Genomic DNA, 26,752 nt, shown 5'->3' on the forward strand with positions numbered 1-26,752 from the left:
GTACCATCCAGACTGTAGGAGCGCAGCTAAAAGTTGTGCTAAATGCAGAGTATTACATAACGATTGCCTGCTATCTCAAAGAGCCAGGGGCAGACGGACCATTTAAACAACCTTGTAGGTACACTGCGCATATCTGTGCTCCTCTCAGCAGCTCCTCAGCACGGGCACCTTCACGTCTCCATCCGGCAAGGACGGGTCAGGAGGAGACTACATCCTGGTGCTCAAACGATGCTCCCATAGACGACACAGTAACATTTTCTATATTGCACCGTCATGATAGAAGAGGGACCGGAGCCAGAGGCGTCTCTCTGGCGTTTTTTGGATCATACTGGATCGGCTGACCAGACAGCTGATTTTTTATTTAAATAAAAAAAGACTTTAAAAAATCACTTCTAGTTCAACCCTACCGATCAAAAGAAGAACTGCGTGGCCGGCGGCAGGAGGAGGCAGGAGAGAAAAACTGACACGTGGATTACTCCTCCTAGGGCATCAGGAAAAACAGACTCCCTCCTCTTGCTCAGTTCCGCGACCGTCGCCTGTGTTCCCGTCAGTCCAGTCTTACAGGTTATGGACTATAGTTACACGTAGAGATATGATTGCGCACATACTTTATCCCAAGGTCTGATCTTTCTTTTACTTTTTTTGTCTGGCTGATCGACCGGAAAGAGATCGAAAGTTAACAGCCGACGCGGTTGAAAAGGGGGCTTCTGTTAACTCGCTGTTGAATGGCAGTTATTCAAAAATATGGCAAGAACTATAATCCAGATTTGGTCTGTCACAAGGAAAACCATCCGTCTGACAAGATCGGAGCTCCTGGATGTCACAAGAAGTGGCCTGAACACAACACCAACTGGACAAGGTAACCCATTCAACAGTGCTGCTTCTTTTCCTGGTTAATTACACATGTCTTAGCGACATAGCAGGCTAAGAAATTCCCTCGGAAAAGTGTAATTTAACGCAGATCAGAATCGATACTTTTAAGCAACTCTTTGCTTTATAGCTCTTAATTTTCCTGCATCTGTAATATAGACATTTTGTAACCTAAGTACCTCTATATCGGAGGGTAAGATGACACGTATCATGTGTGGCGTTTCATGGTTCAGTACTCTTAGATGTCGTGCCACATAGTTCAAATAGCGCCTTAATAGGGAAGTAGTTATCATAATGTTTTGACACCACACTCTTTGTCATTTCCTTTATTATTAAGGATGTATTCTCTGTAATTTTACCAAATTGTAACTGACAAATGTGTGAGCATAAATTAAGACAGAAGCAACTTTAAAGGGAAATTACACCCATTTTAAAAATTCATTCCTATGGTAATATAGGCCAAAAATAATAGTGAACATGAACAACTCTCTCCAAAAAGCAGAGTGAAAGGGGTCGAAAGATTATCCGCCTGGCCGATTATTGAGGCTGATATTTGGCATTTTGCTGATTACTTGTATCTATGTTGTATTGTAATGATTGCTGATAAAGTTAACTGATTAAAAAGTGAAAAGAAATTGTCAGCATGGGATGAACCTTTACTTTGTAAAACCTCAAACTAGTTTTATTTATTTATTTATTTTGGACTTGGGAATGGAAAAATGCTGAGAACTTGTATTTGATGTTCAACGTTTCAGCTTTTTGTTTTGTTTTTTTGCTAAAGGCATTTAAACAAAGTTTTGTGTTGGAGTTTGTTTTATTCCAAATTCTAAATATTGACAGAGGCATTTTCAATTTCATTGTAAATGCATACCCCGAGGCTACCAAATACCAGTTATCAGTCTCATTATCTACTAACAATCGGTATTGGCTCTGAAAAGCTGGTTGATTCTGTTTGAAAACACTCTCTGGAAAAAAATGTTTTCATTTTAACTCAAACCATGACCTTTTTCCTAAAACTTGAAGACAAACTTCTCCCAACATCCTCAAAACGTGGATTAATAAGAAGATCTTTGAACAAAAGTATAAAATTAGGCTCAACGATAACTATCAAGTATCAATGACAAAACAGCTATCTTTAAAAGTCATGTTTCCCCGACATGACATGCTAATGTTTTTAGCATACGCCTATGGCATTTCACACTGCATAAATTAGCTCACCGGCGAGCAAGCTTTTTCTGGACCACAACCTTACCAATTTACACACAATATATATGCTTTCGCTTACTCACCACTGGTCTCCGTATCTCCCGACAGAACAGCAAGGATGAATTTCTGTCTCCATGTACGTTTTTTTTCAGCCGAAAATTGTTGCAACAGAGCAGCTAATGTTGCTGCATGAAGTTAGCTAAGTGAGTTGCCGGCAGGGACGTCATGTTTCCTCAGTGCGGCTTTTATTTACATATGTCATGGCCATTGTGTGTTGACCCCTAGTTTCTCCGAAAGCAAAATATTTCCACATTGATGATTTATTCATGAGTAAATAACTCTCCACAGTAAATAACTCTCCACACCGCCTTTCTCTTGTTTCCTCGCCATCATCTGCCTGACGCTGTGTGATTGTGTCACAGAATTTCAAAATAAAAGCGCGTCTTGATGCTCGAATGGATCGTCCGGATGGAGGGGGGCGGGAACTTCGCTGTACGTCATCAAATGCTCACAGCGGAACCAACCAATGACAGCAGCGTCTAGTTTTTGGTAGATTTTTTTAAAAAACGGATGACTTCAGTTTTGTCTGACTGCACCGATACATATAGTAACTATATAGACTCACTCAAATCAAATGTTTAAATATTCAGCCTGAATGTCCAGACCTCTTTTTAAATCAGCTCACATGTGGTTACAACATCAACATGTCACAAAACACACATTTGTTTAACCAATTATTCATCTGTTTAACCAACCACAACAGTTTAAGTAATTTGTTTAGTTGAAGCTGAAAGAGAAATTATGTCAAGAGTTAAATGTACTGCTTACACAAGGAGTTACTGATGGCACAATGATGAGCGTCGCTGCCTCTTAAGTTAATGATACTGATTTGCATTTACTTAGGTTATGTAGCTATTAGTTACAATCTGAGGCAGCTCTCCTTGGGTAATTCCATTGGACTACTTTATACTTCTACTTCATTACATTTCAGTGGGAAATATTGTACTTTCTACTTAAATAAATATATTTAATATTAATTAAGTCACTTTTCATGGAGAGTTAACCTGGCAGAGTTATCAAATTTCTGAAAGAGAGTGCAGTCAGATAAAGTAAAGTTAACCTGCAGCACTGTAGCTAATGTAATGTAACCCAGCTTATATCTAATGTTAGCTTGCTAAAAATCTTTGTTATTGTGATGCCACGCCACACTATGAGTAATAAACTCTTTCTCCAATTTTTTAATAAAAAGAATCTAACTCTGCGGAGGTATCACACTAATGAACAATGATGCAGACAGATCATAGACTGTACAAAAGACACAGATATTGTATACAGTCTATAAGACTGATAACAAGAAAAATCTGCCAGAAACTACACAGTGCTGTGATTGGTTGATTCTGCTGTGAGCATTTGATGACATGCAGCGTAGATCCTGCCCCCTCATCAGTTCTAGCATCAACCATGATATGGATAATGTTTACACCTTCCATCAACTGCTCATTAAGTCAAATATGCTGATGTAGATTGATAGATTGTTACACCTTTACTTTTATGTGGCAAAATAATGATTTACTGCTGCCCCATAGAAGCATATTGCTAAGTTTCGGCAGATTTGATTATTAAAGATGAAAGCAAAACAACAAAGTGCTTACGATAGTATCAGCAGAAACAAAAGATAGTTCAGACGTCTGTATTTAATTATATGTCTTTAAGTGTTACAATTAAGAGTGAAAATAATTTCTCACTTCTGCACAATCGTAATCAATTGCTAGTCGCTTGGGAGTGATTGTTGTTGCTAGCAATATGTCATGGTAATTCGGTCTGTGTACATTTTTTGTTTATGAGCTGAGACCTCTAGGCCTACTAAAGAAAAATGGTAGTGGTATAAAAAACCCACATTCTGTCGGTCAACAAAATCAGGCTCACATTCATTGCATACAGAGCAGCCCTGGACTTTTTACCCTATGATCTCACAAGTTTACTTATTTGGTTAATGTCTTTGAGAGGGAGTAGCTCATGTTCACAAATATTTATTTAACTTTCCTCGGCCATGGGAATAACATATTAGGGTTTTTAATTTAGGTGTTGTTCCCCTTTGACTGATGTTGAAAGTACTGCAGCCAAATTAGGGTCAGTATTTCCCTCCCAAAGTTAGGTAGTCCCTTACTGGTTTTAAGTCCAAAGTTTACCTTCAAATGTTGCCTTTTTTCAATGCATTTTGCTTTCCCTCCTGTGCAGGCCAGTGGCGAGGGTATGGACAGTTGTGCTGCTGCTCGGGACATGCCTCCTCTACTGCGCCCGCGTGGCAATGCCCATCTGTGCCGTCAGCATGGCAGAGCAGTTCAACTGGAGCAAAAGGGAGACTGGCATGGTGCTGGGCAGTTTCTTCTGGGGCTACTGCTTCACCCAAGTGCTCGGAGGCTACGTCAGTGACCGGTGGGGAACATTGGAGCTCAAACAATCGTCATGCTGTGAGATAGTAGTGGCCTTAGTGAACTGAACTCTCTTGTGTGTACACAGATGAATGCTGACAGGAAGCCTGTTTTCATTTGGCACCTGTCTTAGTTTCCTGCTAATCAAGTATAATTTGCATGAGAACATTGCTGGCAGTGACGCAAACAGCCCATTTGTGTTTGCTTAGACTGGAAAGATAATACAGTGAATAAAGTTACATGTCTGTTCTGTATTAGCATGTTGTTTACTCCTATAAGCTCACAGTGTCATAAGCAGATAAGAGTTTTATTCCCTGCGGAGTTGCCACACCAAAGCTAACAGTCTAAATAAACTGACTTTACTTGTGTGAATGTAACGAAAAAAAAAGTCTTTGGCAGGGCAAGTACCTCAGACTTGATCAGACTTGTGTCACCTCTCACAGCCTTAAGCCCATTATTCAGTCGGTCTGTCTTTATTCTGTGTTCACAGGGTGGGAGGTGAGAAGGTCCTCCTGCTGTCTGCAGCAGCCTGGGGGTCGATGACGGCCTTCACGCCTATCCTGGCCCACTTCTGCTCCCAGCCAATCCTCTCCATGACACTGGCCCGCTTCCTCATGGGCTTGTTGCAAGGTGAAATGGACAGTGTGACTCAGACAAATTGCACTTTGAGATAACTGTAAATTGTTGATGTGAAACATAATCCAGACCTCAAAGGCTGGGTGTGTACACGTTTTTCAAGATTTGGAAAGGGCGTAATTGTTCAGCTTAATAAAAAGTCTGCTGTCTGTGTTAAGGGTAAGATCTAGGCAGACAACATGAGTGCACATTAATGTGTCTTAAAATGGTAGTCGAGCGAGCGTGCTGCTGTCTGAATGTCTGTTTTTATGCAGTGTCAAAGGGCTTTTTGAAAGATACTTCAGAATTAAGAAGTTTAACTTGTATTTTATCGAAAGAAAGATGGATAACTTTTATTTATTGAGTCACCATATTAAATGTATCAACATATTCTCATACAGTGATGATATCTTATCTTATGATATCTTAGTGCCCCACGAATGGTGTGATCTTGTTGCAATGAAAAACCAGGAAAATATGATATAAACAACACTGCGCAAAACTCCAAAAATCTTAAACATGTGTAGAGGAGCACTTAAGGTAAAGTCATGAATTTAGCATAAAGTTATGTGGGTTAGGTTTAGGAAAAGAAACACAGTTGGGCAATGTCATGTTACGTACTTAAGGTAAAGTTATCTAGATTAAGATTATGGAAAGAAACATGGTGACTGTGTTTGTTTGACCCATCCACAACCCGAACCTGCCTCCGTACATGGACTTCTGTTTTGTATACCAATTGAAATTCCTTTCCTGCTGCACAAAGGTCACGTGATTGCGGCCTTTCTCGAGTATGAGGGTTTTATATGAATTCTGCTGCATAGGTATACGTATTAACAATGCATGGGAACAGCCTGCATTTATAAATATAAACCCCCGCGACTAGTTTCCAACATGCTTAGTTTCTTGCATGAGCATCTTTTCTTTGTCTTGTTTATCTGGCGTGAGACCAAGAATTTATCTTATACATGGGTGGGGTGATAAAGGTGTGTCTTAAAACACTTTATTGGCAACAAGGCTTTGTTACAAAACACAGGTGCTGATGTTTTAGCACTTGCCAAAGCATTTGCTGTGTTTTTCACATCTGCTCTTATTTCCCCTGAGATTTATATACTTGTTTTGTGAGTTAAGATGGTAAAAATCCTGCTTTTACTGCCTTGTTTATTCCTTCCTGTAACTTCCTTCTAAACACTAACTGATCATGTTTTGTGTCCTGATTTTTTAGGAGTTCATTACCCTTCTCTGGCGAGCCTGTGCTCTCAAAAGGTGGTGGAAAGCGAGAGAGGCTTCCTCATGAGCACTGTGGGTAGTGGTTCCTACCTGGGGTGAGTCAAGCGTTATGTAATAAATAGGGGAACAGTGGGAAAGAGATGAGTGTTTGCTCTGCGGAAATCACTGTTAACAAAAGGAGGAGATGCTCGTTTGAAAGCTGTGCTGATTGTGATCCCAAAATAATAAAACAGCGATTTTATTATCTAGTTGCAGATGTGTACACAATTTTCTCATAACAGCGTGTTATTTGTTTTTTTCAAAGTTAAGCGCATGCCGTGTATGCACCTAATCAAGTAAAACGGTGTGTTTGTTTGACATGTCATGTCTTGTTGTGACCGTATTCTGCAGCACGCTGGTGATTGGAGGGGCTGGCTCCCTCATGTTGGACCTGTATGGCTGGCAGAGTGTTTTCTACGTGTCAGGTCTCCTCTCAGTCCTATGGGCCTACTGCATGTGGAAATATCTGCTCAAAGGAGAAGGCAAGGGAGGCTTTTAAATGTGCCGACAGTATCTTGCCTGCAGCTGCTTATTTGTGTAATAGGAGTCAGTGTCCTCTTGTGTGCTCATGTGCCTGTGTTCGTCTGTGTTTGCAGGGCCTATCATCACCCTGGAGTCCCTGGGAAGCGGTGGGCCCCAGTCCAAACTGTCCAAAAGACATTGGTTACGGCTCCTCAAACAACCTGCAGTCTGGTGAGATAAAGATAAAGGAAGTGTGTGGTGTGTGAGTGTGTGTGCATTTTGTACTCTGTGTAGCTCCTTGCCTGTAGGCATAGAAATTCAGAAAAATAATTTAAAAGGAAGAATGTAGAAAAGTAGAAATCATATCTTAGTCTTGACAGATCATTACTTAGTAAGGAGGTCTCTGTAATACATCAGTTTCTGTAGACTAAGATCCAACTTTTATATGTAGCAGATTTTAAAATCTGGCTTTTTAGTCTCTGGCTGCCTTTAATGTCTTGCATATTGAGTTTTTCGTGTCCTTCCAGTCTCCCTATGGCCTGGATATTTATATGCTGTAACACAACTGATATGCTCCATTTCCAGTGACAGGGAGGACTTCTGTGGTTTTATTTGATGTATCTGATCCACCTTGAGAGTAACATGTTCGATGATAGTTTGATTGCTGTCAGCTTAAAATATTCACAAGGTCTTGATGCTTGGCTTCAACCGCATGCTAGCCTACTTGCCTTCACAAGGGTATGATTTATACAGGACAACAATAGACGTCAAACGCGAAGCACAGGCGCAGTTTTCTGTCAAATCATGAAACAGAGCTCAAATAAATGGGACGCTGTGTTTGTTAACAACAACACTGTGCAAACTTTGGTATACCTACAGCATTTATTAATATAGTTTCAATGCATTTATTTTGTTTGTTTCTCTCTCTTCATTCTGAACAGTGCCGTGATTGTCACGCACCTTTGCACAGCGAGCACCTTCTTCACTCTTTTGTCATGGCTGCCAACATTCTTCAAAGACACTTTCCCAGATGCCAAGGTAACACAGCTACTTAATGATCACATATTTGACCCCAAGATCATACGAATAACTCAAGTAAAATAGCTACAAGGGTTAAAATCAAAATTTTGATTAAGAGTTGACTGTGAGATTGCACTTGGGCACAGCAACGCTTTGAGCAAAATGCTTTCACCAGCAGGCTACCATGCAACAGCTTGCATGTTGATGTTAATCAGCAGGGCAGTCACTAAAAGAAAAAGTTGGCATTTTATGTTTCTACAAACCAGGAATATGTTACATTTGTACATTTCATTTTTAAAACTTTTCAAAAATGAACATAGTAGGCCTATATGTGCCAACTGTCATTGAGAGGTGGACGGATGGTGGATGGCGTGCCGTCTAGGCAGGAAATCTGCCAAGCTCCAGAATACTGTGCAAGACCAACAAAACCAGTTGTTTTCAGCAACCTGTTGCTGTGTTTCCAGCATGGATAGTGCTTCCAAAAATGGTTGATTGTCACTGAGACACCCCTGTGTTTCCTGCTGGGACAGTGACACTGAAAGTGGCTGTTTACTACCAAGACATTGCTGCTTTTCCAGAGGGATTGTTCATCCAAAACCTGGTATTTTGATCCAAAACATGATCTTTCCTCACCACAACAAAGTGGTTTCTGTGCCTAAACCTGACCACAAGTTAACCATAGCATTGTAGAGGAATAAATTTGAACGTATATTCCACATAAATAGCATGCAAATTTAATGTATCCATGGTTTGCAAAAACATACAATGCCAACATTTTTTCTGGTGATTGGGTTGAAATCGGGTAAACCATTGATCATGTTGACCATCTTAAGTCAGCCTATTTCCATGCTAAAATTTACTAATGAGCCCTAAACACAAAGTACAGCTGAGACTGATGGGAGTGTCATTAGTTTGCAGTTTTTGTCATAAACCAAAGTATTAGACTACTTTGAATTTTGACCCAGGGACCTCATGCTGTAGGGAAAAGTCAGGAGTCCAAAGTATTATGATGCATCACCTCTTAAAATGTTATGCGTGCTGGGTGAACTAGATAGTTTAAAAGTCAAAGGATCATCGCAGTCATTCAAATTCATCGTCTCGAGATCATGGATATCTAATATCTTAAATTTTATGGCAATCTATGTAACGTCTGATGACGTCTGAGCAAAAGAAAATATGTTTTCCCGGCAGGGTTGGGTGTTCAATGTCATTCCGTGGTTGGTGGCCATACCCTCATCCCTCTTCAGTGGCTGCTTATCTGACCACCTCATCAGTCAAGGTTGGGCAACAAAAGAACTCAGAGTTGTTTTTACTGACAAAGCAGCTGTGTAATTGCCTGTCCTATTCTCTTGTCTTGATCCCCACAGGCTTCGATACAGCCTCTGTGAGGAAGTTGATGCAGGTATAATATTTGGCAGTTGTATATTATTCTGTGCATGTCATCTGTTTATTGTATGTCTTTCAGTATTTACACAAAATGACTGATATAAGATTTTAATTGATGTGTTTTTGTGTGCATCTGTTCTTTTGTTAGTTTTTCTCCATGGGTGTTTCCAGCGTGTTCACCCTTCTTCTGTGTAGCAACAACACATTCCCCTGGGCTGTAGCGTTTGTTTCTGCCACCATGGGCCTCACCACCTTCAGTCACAGGTACTGTCACTTAGAAGGTCCTTACACTGTTAACTCTCGCCCTGAAACTAGCACCTTTTTGGGTTTTAATGTGTTGTGTTTTGTATTTGTCTTAAAATCATTTTAAAACCATAACATTAATTTCTAAAGTGTTTAGGACAGCACCACATAGCAGCCTTTCCTGTTGAACATTTAAGGATTACACCCCCGCCCGCCCCCGCCCTACATGAGTTAACAACAAACATCTGTTTACAAACTAACCAAACCAACCCTTTAAAACACCAAAGTCACACAATAACAAACTACTGACCGACTGCAGCTTTCTAGTTCAACGAGTAAGATTAGTTTCTGTGTCAACAGAGTGGCTTTGAGGAGAACGTAGATAACTTTCACTAATTTAGTTTAATTTCCCGTCAGACAGGGCTGTCTGTTAATACACACGAGTTGTGTGATATCAAAACAGATATATCAAACTACATCAAAACATCTGTTTTGATGTAGTTTTCCTGTTGTTAAACATGGTTGCTTATGACTTCAATTCATCAGAATTTACTCGGTTTCTGGATTCTTTACAAGGTGTCTTTACAAATCCAGGGTAACACGGGGAGTATTTTATATACACAGGTTCAATTTGGGGGTGAAGTGTACCTTAAATACACATTTAATGTGCTAACAAGAATTTAAGCTTTTCATGAAATCAAGAAATCATATATTACCACCAGTCTTGTTTTTTTAAGTTGTGACTATATTTCCTTCAATTCACATTACATATCCACAATTGCATACCAAGACAGGGTGGGTGAACATCTTGGATGAGAGGCAGAACCGAAAAGTTATGAAACATGACCAAAAGTATGTGGAAGTATCAGCTCTGTTGTTTATAGTGTTTTTCTTGTTTGACGTTCCTTGTCTTGCGATGCCGTTCGAAAAGTTGTTTATAATTTTTAATTTTTTTTATTTGGACATTATTTAATTTTCTTAAGTCTGGATTTTTTTAACTTCATACACCCGTCTGGCGTTAAAAAAAATATCCAAAAGTCATGCCACTAAATACTACTAAATGTAGATTTTATTTCTCATTTGTAGGGTCCCTCCAGATCCACAGTTGCGTAACCAGGGCTGGGTATTGGTTAAGAAATGCCACATTTTATATTTTCTGCTACTTTATTAGTTCCCATCATATTAATGAAAGCATTCTGTCACATAAAATGCTACAATGGCTCTTCCTGTCCAAACAGTTTTTACAGGAATACATTTTAAAAGTGTTCAAACGATTAAAATATTAAATAACTGTACAAACAACTCTGTCAAGACCACTGTGCTAGACTTCACCACGACACAGACTGTATGGGTTGTAGCTGCTGTGGTAACGGACCAACCACATGTCGCAGTAAAGCGGAAAATGCTTGCAGCAATTGGCTGAATACTACCCTGAATACAGTCTTTTTTTCTCTTCTGATATACTTTATTATTGATTATTAGTTTTACGCTGACGAAAGTCAGAGTCAATTTAGCGGTTTATTTACCTGATAAAATGGCTAATAACATGTTTTCCTTTTACAGTGGCGTATCTGTAAATGTTCAAGATCTTGCTCCTTCCTGTGCTGGAGCATTATTTGGTAAGTTTAAAAAAAGCATTTCCAGAATTTCTGAAAACTTTATGAAATTTTCATTTATATGAAAGATCATTTTTTAAAGAATGGCTGCAATTTTAAAAACATCTTGAATTTTACATGTGCGTATGTGCATTTCTCTTACAGGTGTTATGAATACATGTGGTGCTTTCTTAGGTGAGTTTCTGGCAGGGACATTGGGAACAAATACCTGTGATGAATCTTTCACCTGCAGTTGCTTAATTGCACTGATCTGTGAAGTGAAATAATTCATCCACTTGTTTAAATTCAAACTTTGAGCTGATGTGTCTGCTGTCAGTCATGCTGGCTCCAATGTGCCATGCATATTTCATCAAGGGAGCATAATGGAGGTTTTGTCAGATGAATAATACAGGGAACAGAGGATGACAGTTTTTGGTCCTGTGAGGGATGTGTAATGGACTGTGACATTTTCTCTGCGGAGAAACTGAAGCTACTGAGAGCTTTGTTTAAATCTTTGTGATGATATGCTACTAATGGTGTGTGCGTGTGTGTTTCTGTGCAGGGGTCCTACTGGTATATTTCTCGGGGTATCTGATCGAGGCCACAGGCTCTTGGACATCTGTGTTTGCTCTTATCACCACAGTCAACCTGCTGGGCCTCTGCACCTTCCTGGCCTTCGCTGAGGCCCGCCGGGTCGACATTGACTCTAGTAAGGTGCGCCACCACAACATCCACATCTAAATCCGCAGCCACCAGAAGGACTAGCATGCTAACCCCTCAAGGGAGATACAACCTTGGGCAACCAGCAGCTAGGACATTACCCACATTGGAACCAATGGATGGCACATGGATAAAGCCCACATGTAAGATCTGGGACACTTTGATCAGCACTCCATCTGAGTGAGGAAGAACTGCAGCTGTTACTGAAAAGCACACAGCAGAGTCTGCACACTGTTACTGAAAAATCTTGTGGAGCTCAAGCCTCAAATCCTAGAAAAACACAGCTGTGTTAGAGGATGCTCCGTCAGTTCAGGGTAGAACAGGAAAGCAAAGAGTCTACACTACCTCCAGGTCCCAGCTTGTGCAGCACGTGGTGGAAAAACAGTCGCCAGGCCACTGTTAATGCGCGATATTTGTTACAGAATGTCTTATTTGGAATGAGGTGGAAATTCACGTGTTTTCATAGAGTGATGGATGTGTTAGTCTCAGGAGCTCTCTGACAGATGTGACGGACCGAGGTGGTGTGTTCTTACCCTGCAGGGGTGGGGGAGGGGAGGTGGCATGAGCACACGTGGGTGACATCGGGGAGAGTCCAGCCTCGCCTACCTGAAGTCTTTTATTAGCACGCCCCACACACCCATCACTGTCTGAGTGACACCTCATTACCCAGCCACTAATTACTTGGCAGGCACTTTAATGTCCTGTATGATCTACCTTCGATAGTCCCCCGTCTCCATGGTTACAAGCTCGTCATATTGTTACAGTCTGAGGGGGTGAAAGGGATCATGGGGAGTTGTAAGGCTTTGACGGAGTGCATTCTCCCTGTTTGTTGTCTCAAAGACTATTCTTTGAGTAGAAAGACCAAAGGTAAATTAATTATTTTTTTCTTTCTATGTGGTTGCATGTAATAGAAATACCTCACTTAATTATTTGGAGTACTTATATATTTATATGGTTTTATGTTGGTTTTTTTCTTGTTGTCAATTTCAAAATAACTTTGGAAAAGAAATATATCCAGCTAGGTGACAGGAAAAATGAATAGATTGGGCAATATGAAAGAAAATCATAGTAAGTTATCAACAGTTTGATGCAGTATGAATAACCGTAAAGGGAAACTTTGGTATTTTTCAACCTGAACACTATTTTTCCATAGTTTTGTGTTTGTGGGAGGAATGGAGTACATTAAAGAAAAAAGTAACGCCTGCACACCACATTTCAATCCTACTTGGATCTTCGTCAGGTCAAAATGTTTAAAGAGACACCCATGTTTGTATATAATGCACACCAACCGGTTAACAAGCTCTGTGGTTGCAGGTGTGATTAACCATCTAAACCACTCAGGGTGGGAAAACAAATGACAATCAACAACCTAGTAAATTACATAGAGAATACACGAAAAAGTACATAGGGAAAAAAACAGCAGTATTGTGAAGGCCGTACTACAAAATTTCAGACAAATATCTCAATTAACAAAACATCATATCAAAATTCATCATCAGTCTACAACACCAGCGTTCAACATTGTATGATATTAAGTTTGGGGCAGGACACTTGTAACAGACATTATGTGACTAATGGACACAACAGTTTTTGAAATCGGTCCAATATTGAGAGATCTGCAGGTCACTGCATAAATAGGCTGTTATATAGCCTTCTATATAGCCTAGCTCAGTGGCAAAAGCCAGCACTTTTAGTGGTCATAAATCATCACTGCTTATTTGCCTATAGGGATTACATTGCCTGCTTCGCTGCTGTGGCTTTCCTAATTCTGGACCAGTTTCAAAAATTGTTGTCTCCATTAGTCAATAAGACACAAAAACATGGGAAAAAGAGAGGCCAGGTTAAAAAAAACTATAGTTTCCCTTTAATAGACTCTTGTGCAAGTCCAGTTTCCTCTCTTAATTCTTTTCTGGCCTGCACTTTGGTCCTCATTATCAATTTGGTGAAAAGTGGATCTCCAGCTTTTTTGGCATTTAAAGATCCATCCACCTTTCTTGTCGCACTTGTATGAAATTATGTCAGTATTTGGAAAAAAGATAGCACAGGAGAGATCTGGTTCACATGTCATGATGGTGTCAGAGGTAGAGTCTCTCCATTCTGTCTCATTTAGAGAAATTTAATTGTCTTTGTCACTGACATGATGAATGTTGCATTGGTGGGTGATAGGATTAGAAATCCGGAGAACATTGGGTGTATCGATATTACTGCAAAGTATGTAGCAACATAAAGCGAGCTGCATAGCTCTGGCTGAATGTTGAAGAGATTGTAGCATTTAGCTTTTCACAGCACAGTCTTAGGATTTCATTTTCAAACTAGATACTTACCTGACACTTGTACCTTTAAATCTATGCATTTATTATTTTGTGCCTAGTTAAGCAATGAGAGAGATTTTCTCACTGTGGTCGCACAGTGTCATTTATGGATTATTGTACATCGCTACATTTTTGCCTTTTTTGTTGGAGTTGTGTTGCTTCTATGGGATATTTTGTTACTCACATACAAAGGTATATGCGTCTCTTGGATGTTTTCTATAAACATTTGAAAATGTATCCTTTGGCTGAATATTTTGTTGGTATAGATTCTGTTTCTGAAATGGCCAATATGTGTCTAACGGGTTGGTCAGTCGTTGCAAACATGTGGGTATAAGAAGTGAATGAGATTTATTCAAACCTTTGTTCTCTGTCAGTGTAGGGCCGGGTGATATGGAGAGAAATTAAATCACAATATATATGACCAAATACGTTGATGTCAATATTGAAACAGTATTGTCGGTTTGACTATAGGTGCTTTCACGTGATATTTAGAAAATGAGGTTTTTTATAAATAACAATAACAACAATCAGTATTGTGGATATAATGACAAAGTGGGTAAAGCCAAATGATTGAACAGTAAGTTTGGAAAATCACATCATTTTACTGTAATACCGCCTTAAAAAGACAACAAGATATTACAAAATCCAAAATCTAACATGATATCCAGTCTCATATCACCATATAATTTTAATACTGATAAATTCCCAGCCCTATTTATAAGTAAAGATACTATTTAGAATTATTTATTTTTATATCGGATCTGATATCGGATCTGATATCTGCGAGTAATGTTGCTTTAATTCACCTTCTACACTTTGTTTTGTGGTGATCATACACAAAATGTATGCCTAGACCTTTCAGATACACAACATATTTACATGAATGTTCAACCATCAACTTTTTTTTTAAACCAAACGCGGCACCTTCCTCAGATGTTTTACACGCCTTAGCAGATGCATTCTTTACAGCTGCCTTCACTGCTTGCCCCTTTTTTTCCCGTTACTGTGTTGACATCCTGCAATATGTAAACATTTACATGAGAAATAACTGGAGTTTGTTCACCAACATATCTCACTGTCAGGTCCTGAAAGCTTTCTGACAAATCTTTTTTGATAAAATGTAAGATATGTATGATGAAAGAATACAATCACGCAAGACAATGCAGTATTCTGATGCTTTTAAGATGTGTTGTATTTAAAAGCATATATTAACTTTGAATAAAAATATATTTTGTCAGCACCGGTCTCTTCAAATTTGTTTGTTATTATAAAATCTCTTGACATGTGCCATCTCTCTTTTGAGAGGTCCCAGTATTTCTCACAGTCACTATAAAACAATAGAAAAATGACAGAATAATAAGATAAAAATGATGAAAGTACAGTATGGCAATGTATGGACAGACAACACACATAAACAGTGGTTAAATTTAACAAAGTAATAATACTTTGTTACAGCACATCAGTACTTTTTGGGAATATCTGTACTTTTTATATTTTTGAGCTTTTACTCTACTACATTTCCTAAATAAAATGTACACATTGGCTCATCTCACTTAAGTATTTTAGATACTTACTACAAAAGGAAAGGAGGAAGGAAGGAGCACGAAGCGAATGGAATGACAAATGAAAGAGTGGAAGGGAAAGAATTTTGTTCTTTGTATCCTTTAAGTTGTAAAACAGACCTCTTTTCCTCCAGGTATAATGTAGGCTTTAACAGCATTTACTTATACTGTTGCTTTCAATACCTAATTGAATTTAATATAATACTATTACTTTTACTTAAGTACAGTAAATATTAGATATTTCAAGACTTTAACTCAACTATTATTCTAAGAGGTGACGTTAACCTCTAACGAAGTCATTTTCTGGTAAGATATATATATTTTTACTCAAGTTTGGCTTTCAGATACGCTGGACAAAAAATAACAACAACAACAAAAAGAAAAAAAGGATATATACCGCAAACATTGATTAATTAAAAATTTGCAAACATCACATCACAAGGTGGCTAACAATGGGTAACAGAAGAGTGTGAGTGGATAATGAAATTTAGTCAGAAACATGTAAACGTAAGTTATCATACAGCTGCATGGATAATGAGAAGTTCATCTCGAAGTTTCCAGGACAACAGATAAATTATTCCATTCTGCTGGTACTTTAAACATAAAGGCTCTTTTGACAAATGTGTTGTTGTTATGAGGGACGGAGATAAAGAGCTGGTGAGATATTTCAGGCTGCTGCATGTATTTTCTGTGCAGTGCCACAGAGAGGCAGCACAGTATTGACAATGAGGAGAGCACATAGTGCCATAGAGCCTCTGAAGACTTTCCTCTCCATGCAGAGGAGGCCTTCTGTGTAGATTGAAGTTTTCATTCAGATGACATATAGGGAATGTTACCCATTAACACACTAAAAGAGTAGTTTCACACACCCATATGCACAAAGGATGAGGAAGGTTTTGTGGTTATGAAGCTGAGAAAGCTCAGAACAATTTGTGCACTACTAGCCAAGTCTGAATGTGGATCAGCTGCTGCACAGGGTCTTGTGCAGGTCTGTCCTCTTCACACCAGCAGCTCGCTACAGGCCCAGATCCCAGAGTCCGGGCTAGCAGGACGTATGTGGCGGCACCATATGGCAGGATGCTGTGTGCCATGTTGGCTAGCTGGCACTGCCCACGTGCGAATGGCCAGACGCTAGTCAACCCAACCCACTCCCTTCTCATGGGACCGAATGGCTCAGGTTGCCATGGAGACGGGTGGCTTGTGGCTGCCGCGTGGCGATGAAAAGAAAGGGAGGGGGTCACAAGTGAGTGAAAGTAACAAGTCAGATAGAAGTCAGCAGAGTGGAGTGAAGTTGGCAGTGAATTTTGGTTTTGATGTATGGTACATACAAAAAAGCAGCCGAAAAGGTGGTCAGTCACTTATTGGAGTGCTCTCACTGACTGGGAAATGGTGTTGTAAAAGCAGACATAATCATGATGAGTGGCCCACTATTTAATTAGCAGAGATGAAACACTGTGAGGGTGAGTGTAGAGGAGAGGGGGAGATAAACCCTCCCCCAACTTGTGGGCTGGTAAGAGTAACCCAGTAAAGGCAAGCCCCATCAGAGAGCCAGAGATACATGTAAATGAAATAGCCCATTAATTAGTAATTAACATCAAGTTAATGACATTTCACTGTGTCGCCATCTCATCCTATGTCCTTCCTCTGTGGTGGAGGGGCTGCCTCTGCTGTCCCTGATCTGAATGCTAATTAGTGCAAATCTAAACTGCCATATAGGACTACCTAATAATATAGAGGCCCTGTTTAAGACTGGTCATTGTGTGGGAAGGATTAATGACTTTGTAGTGGTAGATCAGGAGGCTTTATAAGTCTGCTGCTCCTTAGAGGGCTGTGATATTGAGGGCCATTGACAGGTTTTATGTGCTAATTGCGTTGCGCCTGTTAGCCTAATGTTGGGCTATCCCTCATGACTTAGAAGACATTTAACTATTCTCCTAGTTTTCAAAAATATATACAGTACAAGAAATACTTCTGTTAAAAGGTCCTGTGTGTAGGATTTAGGGGGATATAATGGAAGAACGAGTATAATGTAACAAATAAGCTTTCTTTAAGTATAAATGACCTAAAAAAAAAAAAACCAAGAATTGTTGTGTATTGTGATATTAATGATATTGCACCGCCATTGTTGCCGTTCATGTTTATATGACATGCTAGGTATCTTACCTGTTTCTGCTGTTTCAAAATAAACTCATAACATTGGTAAAAAAATTACGTTTATTTCCTTGACCAACACAAGTGCATTGTTAGGTTGATAAAAAAACAAACAAAACAAAAAAAACTTTGGTTTGGACCAACTGAATGTCCACTCTATAGGAACTCTCCAGCTCCTTATATTAATTCATTACCGACAGCATTTCAAACTGATGGCATCCAGCAGGGTGTCATACCGCTGCGACAGGTGCAGTCCGGCAGACCGGCAGTGAATCATGAAAGGTGCTATCCAGCTGCTTTTTGAAACTGAGGCTGTCTGAAGGCATGTCAATACTGCTGCGAAATGTTGCTGTTGGTGTCGGTGAAATCACCAACTCAACGGTCATAAGTGACAGATTGGGAATGAGAACGGGCTGGTCTCTACTGTAGCTCAGAACAAACCAACCAAGCACTGGCTCTAGTCAGAGCCATTTGTGTTTTCACGTCAGCCAACTTAGTTAGCAGCCCCTCCATGATGAGCCATATCGGAAAAACATCACATTTTTTAACAAAAAACTGCTTCATTCAGTATTTTTACCATTTTAACCGCCTGGTTCATTTGTTTTGGAGAGGAAGCAACCTCCGTGGATAATGTTGCATCCTGCAAAAACCTCTTGAACAATGAACACTGAAGGAAATCTAACCAGGAGAAGTTTCAGCTGGTTGTAATCTGCACTTTTTACCTCTAGATGCCACTAAATTCCCCTAAATTTTACACACTGGACCTTTACGTGAGCATAAAATGGTGTGGTATGTCAAATTGAATTATTCCAGTGTCTCGCATGATTTGATGAAGTTTGAGTGCCCTGCAGTGGATACACTCTCATTTGTTTTGGGTTCCCTCCTGAGCCTAAATCAGCTCTGTGACAGAGGTAATTTTACATGATTTGACTGCAGCCAGGGACAGTGTCTCTGTGAAGCGAGATGAAACATGAAGTTAACACTCTGTACACAGCGGTGTTCCTGGAATGGACAAGAGTGTCAGCTCAAAATGAAGGAAATGTATTCACACATTGATGTGCGGGGTTATGTCCTGCAATGCTAAACTGTGCTTTGAATCTGTGGTGGTTTTTTTTCTGTCTCCATTATGAATTACTCTTGTTTCCCATCAACATCTCTCTTCGTGTCTGTCTCTGCAGCCTCTCTTCTCTCTTGCCCTCTTTCCTTTTTCTTTCGTTTTCTTTCCAAACTCTGTTCTGATACACAATTGACCCTTTAAAGGGATCCCCTGAGCCCAAGCACGTCCACCATTAGTACACCACACACACAGACCCACACACACACACACCCAAATATGTTGATTTCTGTCAATTAAACCCCATCAGCTGTTTGCCTCCTGCTAGACATATGGCCTGTGTTAAATCTAAAGAGCAAATGGAGCCGCTATTGAGAGGGGCATCATTTTAATGGAACCCTGAGGGACAAGACCCACACCTGCGCAATAATAACATTAAACCATGCTCAGCCCACTGGCCAGATGAGGATAGTGTGTGTGTGTGTGTGTGTGTGTGTGTGTGTGGGGGTGTGTGTGTGTGTGTGTGTGTGTGTGTGTGTGTGTGTGTGTGTGTGTGTGTGTGTGTGTGTGTGTGTGTGTGTGTGTGTGTGTGTGTGTGTGCGTGCATGCACATGGTACAGCACCATCAGCGATAGGAGTATTAGACTCTAAAGAACAAAGTAATATCCAACACTTGCAGTTTTTGTTATTAAACTAACATTGTATCAGCTTCTTTTGGCTCCACAGGTATGTTTGGTTTGAATCTTCCTTCACAGTGTTTGTTTTCTGGTTTCAGAGCTGCACTAGGAGAGGGGCAGCTCAGGCTGTTTTCAGCCTCTAATATTTGTTATTGTATAAGCAAGAAAAAGAAAGATACAAATGTATTCCATCATTGCAGTCTATCTCTCCCCTGCAGACACAGTGAGAGCACAGAATTTGTTTTTTCTTGCTCTTATTTTGCCAAATGAATGGTTACGGAGTTCACAGGTCCTGAGTCAGAAACGGAGACAAATGACTGAACAAATGTTTAGAAATATAATTTTAGAAAACAATATGGTGCTATGCCTTTGGCAGGAAGCGTCAGATGCTTAAGACAAGAAGAGAACTAATGCAATACTCTCACTGTGTAAATATAGCAAAGCTTTTCATAACAATTTAAACTATATTTGTTATATATAAATGCTTCTGTCTTGCCACTGAGTGTGATAAACATACCAATACAACAATTACTCTGTTATGCTTAAATACAACAGTATAGATTTATTTCAACATTGGAGGGGGCATATATATGAAATGGAGAGATCTTGAGGGTCCTCTGCCAAAAACTTTACATTTTCTCCATTCTGGTGATTTTTTATGCATCAATTTCTGCCTTTTCTGCATTAAGTTTTGGTGTAAACGCCTTTAATTTGATCAAAATAAAAGTCCTCTGCTACTTTTGTGTTTTTATGCGTGAGGACGAATGCACATGTTCTAAATATTGAGGGGGACATATCTGTTGTGTTCCCCCTGAAGTCTTCATCTATGCTTAAATATATTTGTAGCGGGGCTGCAACTAACATCACACAAACTCCACAGTTATTGTTTGGTTTGCAAAGTGTCAGAAAAAAATTCAAACAACAGTCAGTTTAATATCACACGAGACAAAGAATAGTGGCAGATCTTCACAACTGAGCATCTGGAACCACAAACTGTTACATAGTTTCACTTAAAAAGGATTCATTGATTAGCAAAAGAATTTGACTAATTTTAAATAGCAAGTATATCTGATGACATTGACATTGTAGAATTTTTTTACTCGCTATATCTTGAGGGCCTGCAGCTCTTGGGTTGTAACTAACAATTACTTTCATTATTGAATAATCTGGTGACAACTTTTTTAATTAATCAATTAATGGCCTGGTCTATAAAATAACAAAAAATAAATGATAAATGTCAATCAAAGCTTCCTTGAATCCAGTAAAATGTCTTCAAATTGCTTTGTTTTCCAAATAGTCCAAAGTTTGCATGAAAAAGCACTAAAGCTGTTGGATTATCAAAATTGTTCATTTTCTTTTGATAAACTATTTGATTTATCGTCTAATAAAAAGCAAAGGTGTTGTTTCAACATTAGGGATATATATATATGAAATGGCGGGGGGGGGGGTTGGTAGTTCTCTGCTAGAAAATTTTGAGCAACAAGTACTGAATTTCCCACATTCTGGCAAATTTTTATACATCAATTTGTGCATTTTTTTGCATCAGTTTATGGTGTAAATGTCTTTGATTTATTCAAAATAAAAGTCCTGCTACTGGTGACAAATGTAAATATTGAAGGGGATGTGTCCCTGCGTCCCCATTAAACTCTACACCTATGCTACTCTTCATTGCAGCTCTATGCAGATCTTTGCTATTTTACTAAAAATAAGAAATACTAAATGATGTGTCTTTGCAGAAATAGTTTTAAAACTCTCTTTTGCTTATTATTTTCCCTCATAGTTCCTAATAATCTGCAGCATTCTGTTTGTGCATGCACGCGAGGAGGTTAAATACCCCACCCCGTCAGCCCCGCCACCCACCCCCCACCCCCACCCACGCCCTCAGCACCCCTCCGCTCATCTGTTCCAGCTCTCCCGGCTTCACACCGCTCACATCTCCAACACCACCAGATCTCCCCTTTTTTCCTGCTTGCTCTTTACTAAAGTTTGGCTGTCAATCAGCAGTGGCCTCAGGCAACAGGCACTGATGAAAAGACCCCTGAGACAAGGAGACCCAAATTAGATTTCAATAAGGATGTTGAATATTCATATCAGGGAAACATCTAAAGGTAAACGCTTTTTGATCTCCGCGCACAAATATCACTTGTGTGCATTCCCAGGTCCTGGCGCTCTGGTTCTACAGTGTTTTCTCCCCCAGCCGGGTCCGGCCCCGGCCTCAGCTCTGTCTCACTCCTCGGGGGATGCGATGGAATAATGATGATGGGGGTACAAAGGAGAAAAAGAGCCATAATGAATGTTTATACTAAAGGGACCCAATAGAAAGGGCATCCGTACTAAGTATTCAGTAATTAGTATTTAGCAGAAGTTGATCGCTGAGTACACACACTGAAACACACGCAAAGACACACACATATCCAGGGCAGAATCACTGAGGCATAATCATTTGCTGTGTAAACTTTAGACAGGGGGACCTCCCTTGACAGCAGCAGTCAAAACACAGTTTCATTCCTCTTGTCAACATGTTTACTTTATTTTTATAATTGACTCCACTTAGGATCTTTCTCCCCAAAATGTCAACAGAATTCACAAGGTGGCTGCTTATTTTTCTGAGCATACCTGCGTTGTGTTACTCGCGAGTGCTCCACAGAATCATAATTAACACGTTGACATTGCACATTGTGGATGAATATGTCTCCTAACCTCAGTGCTAAAACTGTCCTTTTTTCTCATACCTTGATGTGCTTTTTGCTTGTCAACTCCACTGGTTATGAAAAAAAGGGTCAACATCCTTCTAATACCCTGAAGAAATTGCCATCACTTCCATCGTAGTGGAGATGGAAATGTGTGGGGATGGTGGGGGGGTGGGGGTGCTTTGGTTTGGAGGGAGGGATGAGGAGGGGGACTGCCTGAGGCTCTTCTACCCACAGAGAGTCCACTTCGCTTGGGAACACGCTATGAAGCGAGTCCTGAAATGAGACCAAAGGATGGGAACACCGTCTCCTTTTGACGCAGGAAGGGACCATCCAGCTAATAGTCCACATCAACTTCTATCATCAATAATGCGTCAAGAGTGGCCATGATAGTCGATAGCCGATCAAGCAGCCATGGCTCATGATGCGGGGAGACAAGCCAACTCCATCCTCCAACAGGGCTAATAAAAAGAAAAGCCATTCTCATCTTACATTATACTTTATCTCTTGTTATTTCTCTCACTCTGTGTTCCTCTCAACCTCCCCCCACCCCTTCCTTACAACATGATGGTCAGCCCATTGCCAGGCAATCTGGTCTGTGATGTTGTTCACACCTCCACCGAGCCAAAAAGAGAGAGAAAAAAAATCTTTGACAAGATATGATGACTTGCCCAGGTGGTGTGTTTCACTGGTCTCTTGGTCTTGCAGGGTGAGGGCAGCCAACCAAGGTATGTGTGTGTGTGTACATCTGCCTACAGTATATGATGGTGTGTTTACCCCGGGCCCTGTGCTGCGGTGCTGTGATGCCGAGTGTCACCCTGCTCCGGCCTGAGCCCTGCAGCCAGAGAAACCAGCTGTGAAACTGACAGGTTTGTCTTCTGCACTCACCTACACTCTTTCTTCCCCCTGCGCACACACACACGCACCGATACATACACATGCAACCACAATCCACATAATGAGCCACACATACAGACACACACACTTTCATGGCCTGAGGTTTAAGTACACATGCACACACAAGACCCCCCCGCCCCCCGCCCCCCCTCCTACATCCACACATATCCACAGACCATCACACAAGCTGCAGGCAGTCTCTCTCATGCCAGCTACAAACACAGTGCAAAAGGAATATGCTTACAGAGCTCTGGTATATAGTGGCTACTTCATAACCTGAACACATTTTTACAATTTGATGAAAAAGATCTTGATCGAGAACTAATTTCTCATCATTTAAGCACTGACCTGTGCTATATTTTAATCCTCACTGTTTTATTAAGCTGTAAATAACAAAGTGCAGGTATTTAACATCTTTAGTTCCAAGTAAATTTTAAAGTAATTTGCAAAGGCACAAAAGTCATCACTGAAACCTGTGTGTGTGTGTGTGTGTGTGTGTGTGTGTGTGTGTGTGTGTGTGTGTGTGTATGTGAAAACTATAGTTATAAATGTCTTTTAGATATTGTATAAAAACACTTAGACTTAGAAAAATGTAATGTCCCCAAAGGTGCGGTTTGTGGTACAGCACTGTAAACAAAAAACAAAATGTAAACAGAATTAAAACACAGAGTATCTAAAGATCAAGAGCATGAACTAAATAAGACGTGTTTCACACATCCTTATGTACTGCAAGCCCCCCAACATAACCTCCTCCTGACCCTATTGCATGTTGACCTACTAAAGCTTTTTAATTTTTTTAATTTTATTTTTTAGACTTCCATTGTTAGTATAAAGTCTAAACAAAAAATTTTACATGCGTGTTAATGATTTTTAAAAATAGATCAATAACTGTGAAAAAAGAAGTTAAAGATGGAAAAATGACTGTTAGCAGTGGCTGCCAGACAAAAACTATAAATTAAAGTTAAATTTTCTAATTCAGAGTATTGTGCATGCTATTAAAGACATTTTCATTAGTGGTTTTGCGGTGAAACACTGTTATTTTACAGCATTTTTCCAGAATTATTACTATCAAACACCTTCCATAAAGTGATGGCACTAAAAGTTCAACAGAAAAAAAAAACACTCTTATTTTACAGATTTTTCCTGAATTATTCTGATAAACTAGCTTCAATATAGTGAAAAATGGTCAAATGACCGGCAGCAGTGGCTGTCAAACAAATGTAAAATTAAAGTAAAATATCCTAATTCAAATACAGTGCAATAATTTACAAAAAAATTGCGGAGTATTGTTTATGCAAATAAACACGAGAGCATTCAAAATGTAAAGGAGAAAGGTTTCTTTAGCATACCTCTTCATGCGATATTTTTTGCCTTAGTAACATCATGAAGTCCAATACATTATAATTCTGTCTTTCACACATTTTATTTTGCTTGTCAGCCCTCATTCCTGAGAGTTCGGCCAACGTTTAATTAGAAATTAAACCCAATAAACCACCCAATCCTCATAAACACTGACACGTATTTGCATGATCAGATGTGACCTTAATTTCCCATGTGAATTTATAAATCTTTCCATGTACACATGTAGGTTTGCATGGACGTATGTGCCACATACATGTACGTGTGCATTCTGTATCATGTAGGTCAATGAGGACATGCAACATTGCCACAAGCATCTGAACTTGTGGTCCATCCAGGAAAAGCTGATGAGTTACCCTCGGGAGATGCTGCCTTCTATGGCACCTTCCCCCCACACCTAGTGCACACCTTGCACACAAACCCTCTCTCTCTCACACACACACACACACACACACGCACACACACACAGAGAGACACATACACGGACTTTGACACACAGTAGTGAAAGATGCCATGTGTATCCAGGTGTCTGGCTGTGCTGTAGCACCCTTCAGATGTCACAACGGCAGAAATCAGTGTTTTGACCAGAAAGTCTGCAGGCGGCACGCGTGTGTTACCACATTTGTGTACACTAGTGTGTGTGTGTGTTCGTGCATCTGTGCACGCATATGCACTTGTGTGTGTAGTTGTGGTTGCTTATTCCTAGAGGGTGGGGGGTGGGGGTGGGGGGGGAGAGAAAAACAAGTGAGAAAACAGCAAAACAAGTTAAGAGACAATGAAGAAAGCAGCACTGGCACCTGCTTCCCCTGGTGTGGAGGGTGAAGAAACTGCACTGCCTGCTCCTTTGATGTACTCTGCCACTAATGATGCCACTGATAATTTCATCTCTAGATATTTCAGTCTGACAGCATGCACTGCATCACCTTCATCTCCCCCTCTAACCCTCCACAAACATGCTCCCTTCCAAACACACATGCACACTTCTTTTTTTTGGTTCAGTTATGTGGCCAGATGTCCAAGTTGACATAGCGCTTAAGGCGTTTGACTGGATGAAACAGTGCATTGGCTGCGGGTAAAGAGGGATTAAAACAGGGCCTGAGGCACTTGTGTTATATTGAAAACATCCTGGGCTGCTTTGTATGGAGATTTGCATACATTGGGGTCTGTGCGGCGATGGCCCATCTGCTGAAGTGCATTGTCCCCAAACAACAAAGTGTGTTTAAATATTTCACATCTCCATCTACTGGGATAGAGGCAGGTAGAAATGAGTGGAGAGTGAGTGAGAGGAATAGAGGGCGATGGAAGGGGGTGAAAAAAGACAAAAAAAAAAAAAAGAAAAAGGAGATTGGCACAGCTTTGAATTTGAACTGCTCCCAAATGTGCCTCAGTCAGAGCCACAGTAAATAACACTATTGCCGGCCAGGATCCGGGAAAATGAGGAGAATCTAAATATAATATGTCGTAAATCTGAATTCTGGAGGAAAAGAAATGAGAATGTAAATGTATGTTTTGTCCCTTGTGCAGAACTATGATTGTGCTCAAAAATATTCAGCTAAATATAAAACGGGTTTTAATAGAACAAATTAAAATTTAACAAACTTTGCATTTGACTTTTAAAATGTCCTTTATTATGATTTTCACCTGATTTCAATAGATTTGAATATCATGCTTGCAGTTGCAAATTAACTATGAAACACACTGTTGTTATAAAGGCAATGGCAAATATACATAGCAGACAGTGTGCTACAGACTGGTCCAGTATTAAGTTATCATCCCTCTGGCCCAAACCCTCTTTATTGTATTAATGCCATAACTCTAGATTTCTGTGACATTTAATGGCACTGTAAAATTAGATAATTACTGTAATATATCTGTGTACTCATGCCCGTTTCCGAGGTCAGAAACATAAAAATTAATAAGGAACAAGTGGGAGAAAGAGGACAGAGTGGAGAGAGATTAAATGAGAGTGTGTGCAAGAGAGTTTGAAGTGACAAAGATGGCAAAAGTTAGTTTTATTAATGCAAAGAGAGCACAGTCCGAAGTTACTTTGACATCCAGTGTTTATACCTCCTGTCTCGATACCCCTGCATTTTTATTTTCACTCTCCTCTCCCCGTGTGTCTTTCATTTCAACCAAAACACACATCAAATGAAAAACATGCTCAGGGCAGTGGATGGTGGATGGAACAGTAAGGTGATTTAACGACGGGACGGTTTGTGTGTAGGCTGGACAGCC

At 40.0% G+C, this 26,752-nt stretch overlaps 1 protein-coding gene across 1 annotated transcript; it reads left to right on the plus strand.

The window, feature by feature from the left end:
* Positions 1–5: 5 nt before the first annotated feature.
* On the plus strand, positions 6–15,367 carry slc17a9b (solute carrier family 17 member 9b). The gene is made up of 13 exons (XM_042491590.2): positions 6–859; positions 4,315–4,512; positions 4,999–5,138; positions 6,346–6,445; positions 6,741–6,871; positions 6,986–7,082; positions 7,793–7,889; positions 9,063–9,150; positions 9,239–9,273; positions 9,406–9,521; positions 11,064–11,119; positions 11,261–11,290; positions 11,658–15,367. Exons 1-13 carry the CDS (start codon positions 726–728, stop codon positions 11,834–11,836), a joined length of 1,401 nt encoding a protein of 466 aa, XP_042347524.1. The 5' UTR covers positions 6–725; the 3' UTR covers positions 11,837–15,367.
* Positions 15,368–26,752: the final 11,385 nt, after the last annotated feature.

The sequence above is a fragment of the Plectropomus leopardus genome, chromosome 9, assembly GCF_026936395.1.
Source record: "Plectropomus leopardus strain MGB_pleo_1.0 chromosome 9, ASM2693639v1, whole genome shotgun sequence".
In the NCBI taxonomy this organism is placed as follows: domain Eukaryota; kingdom Metazoa; phylum Chordata; class Actinopteri; order Perciformes; family Serranidae; genus Plectropomus; species Plectropomus leopardus.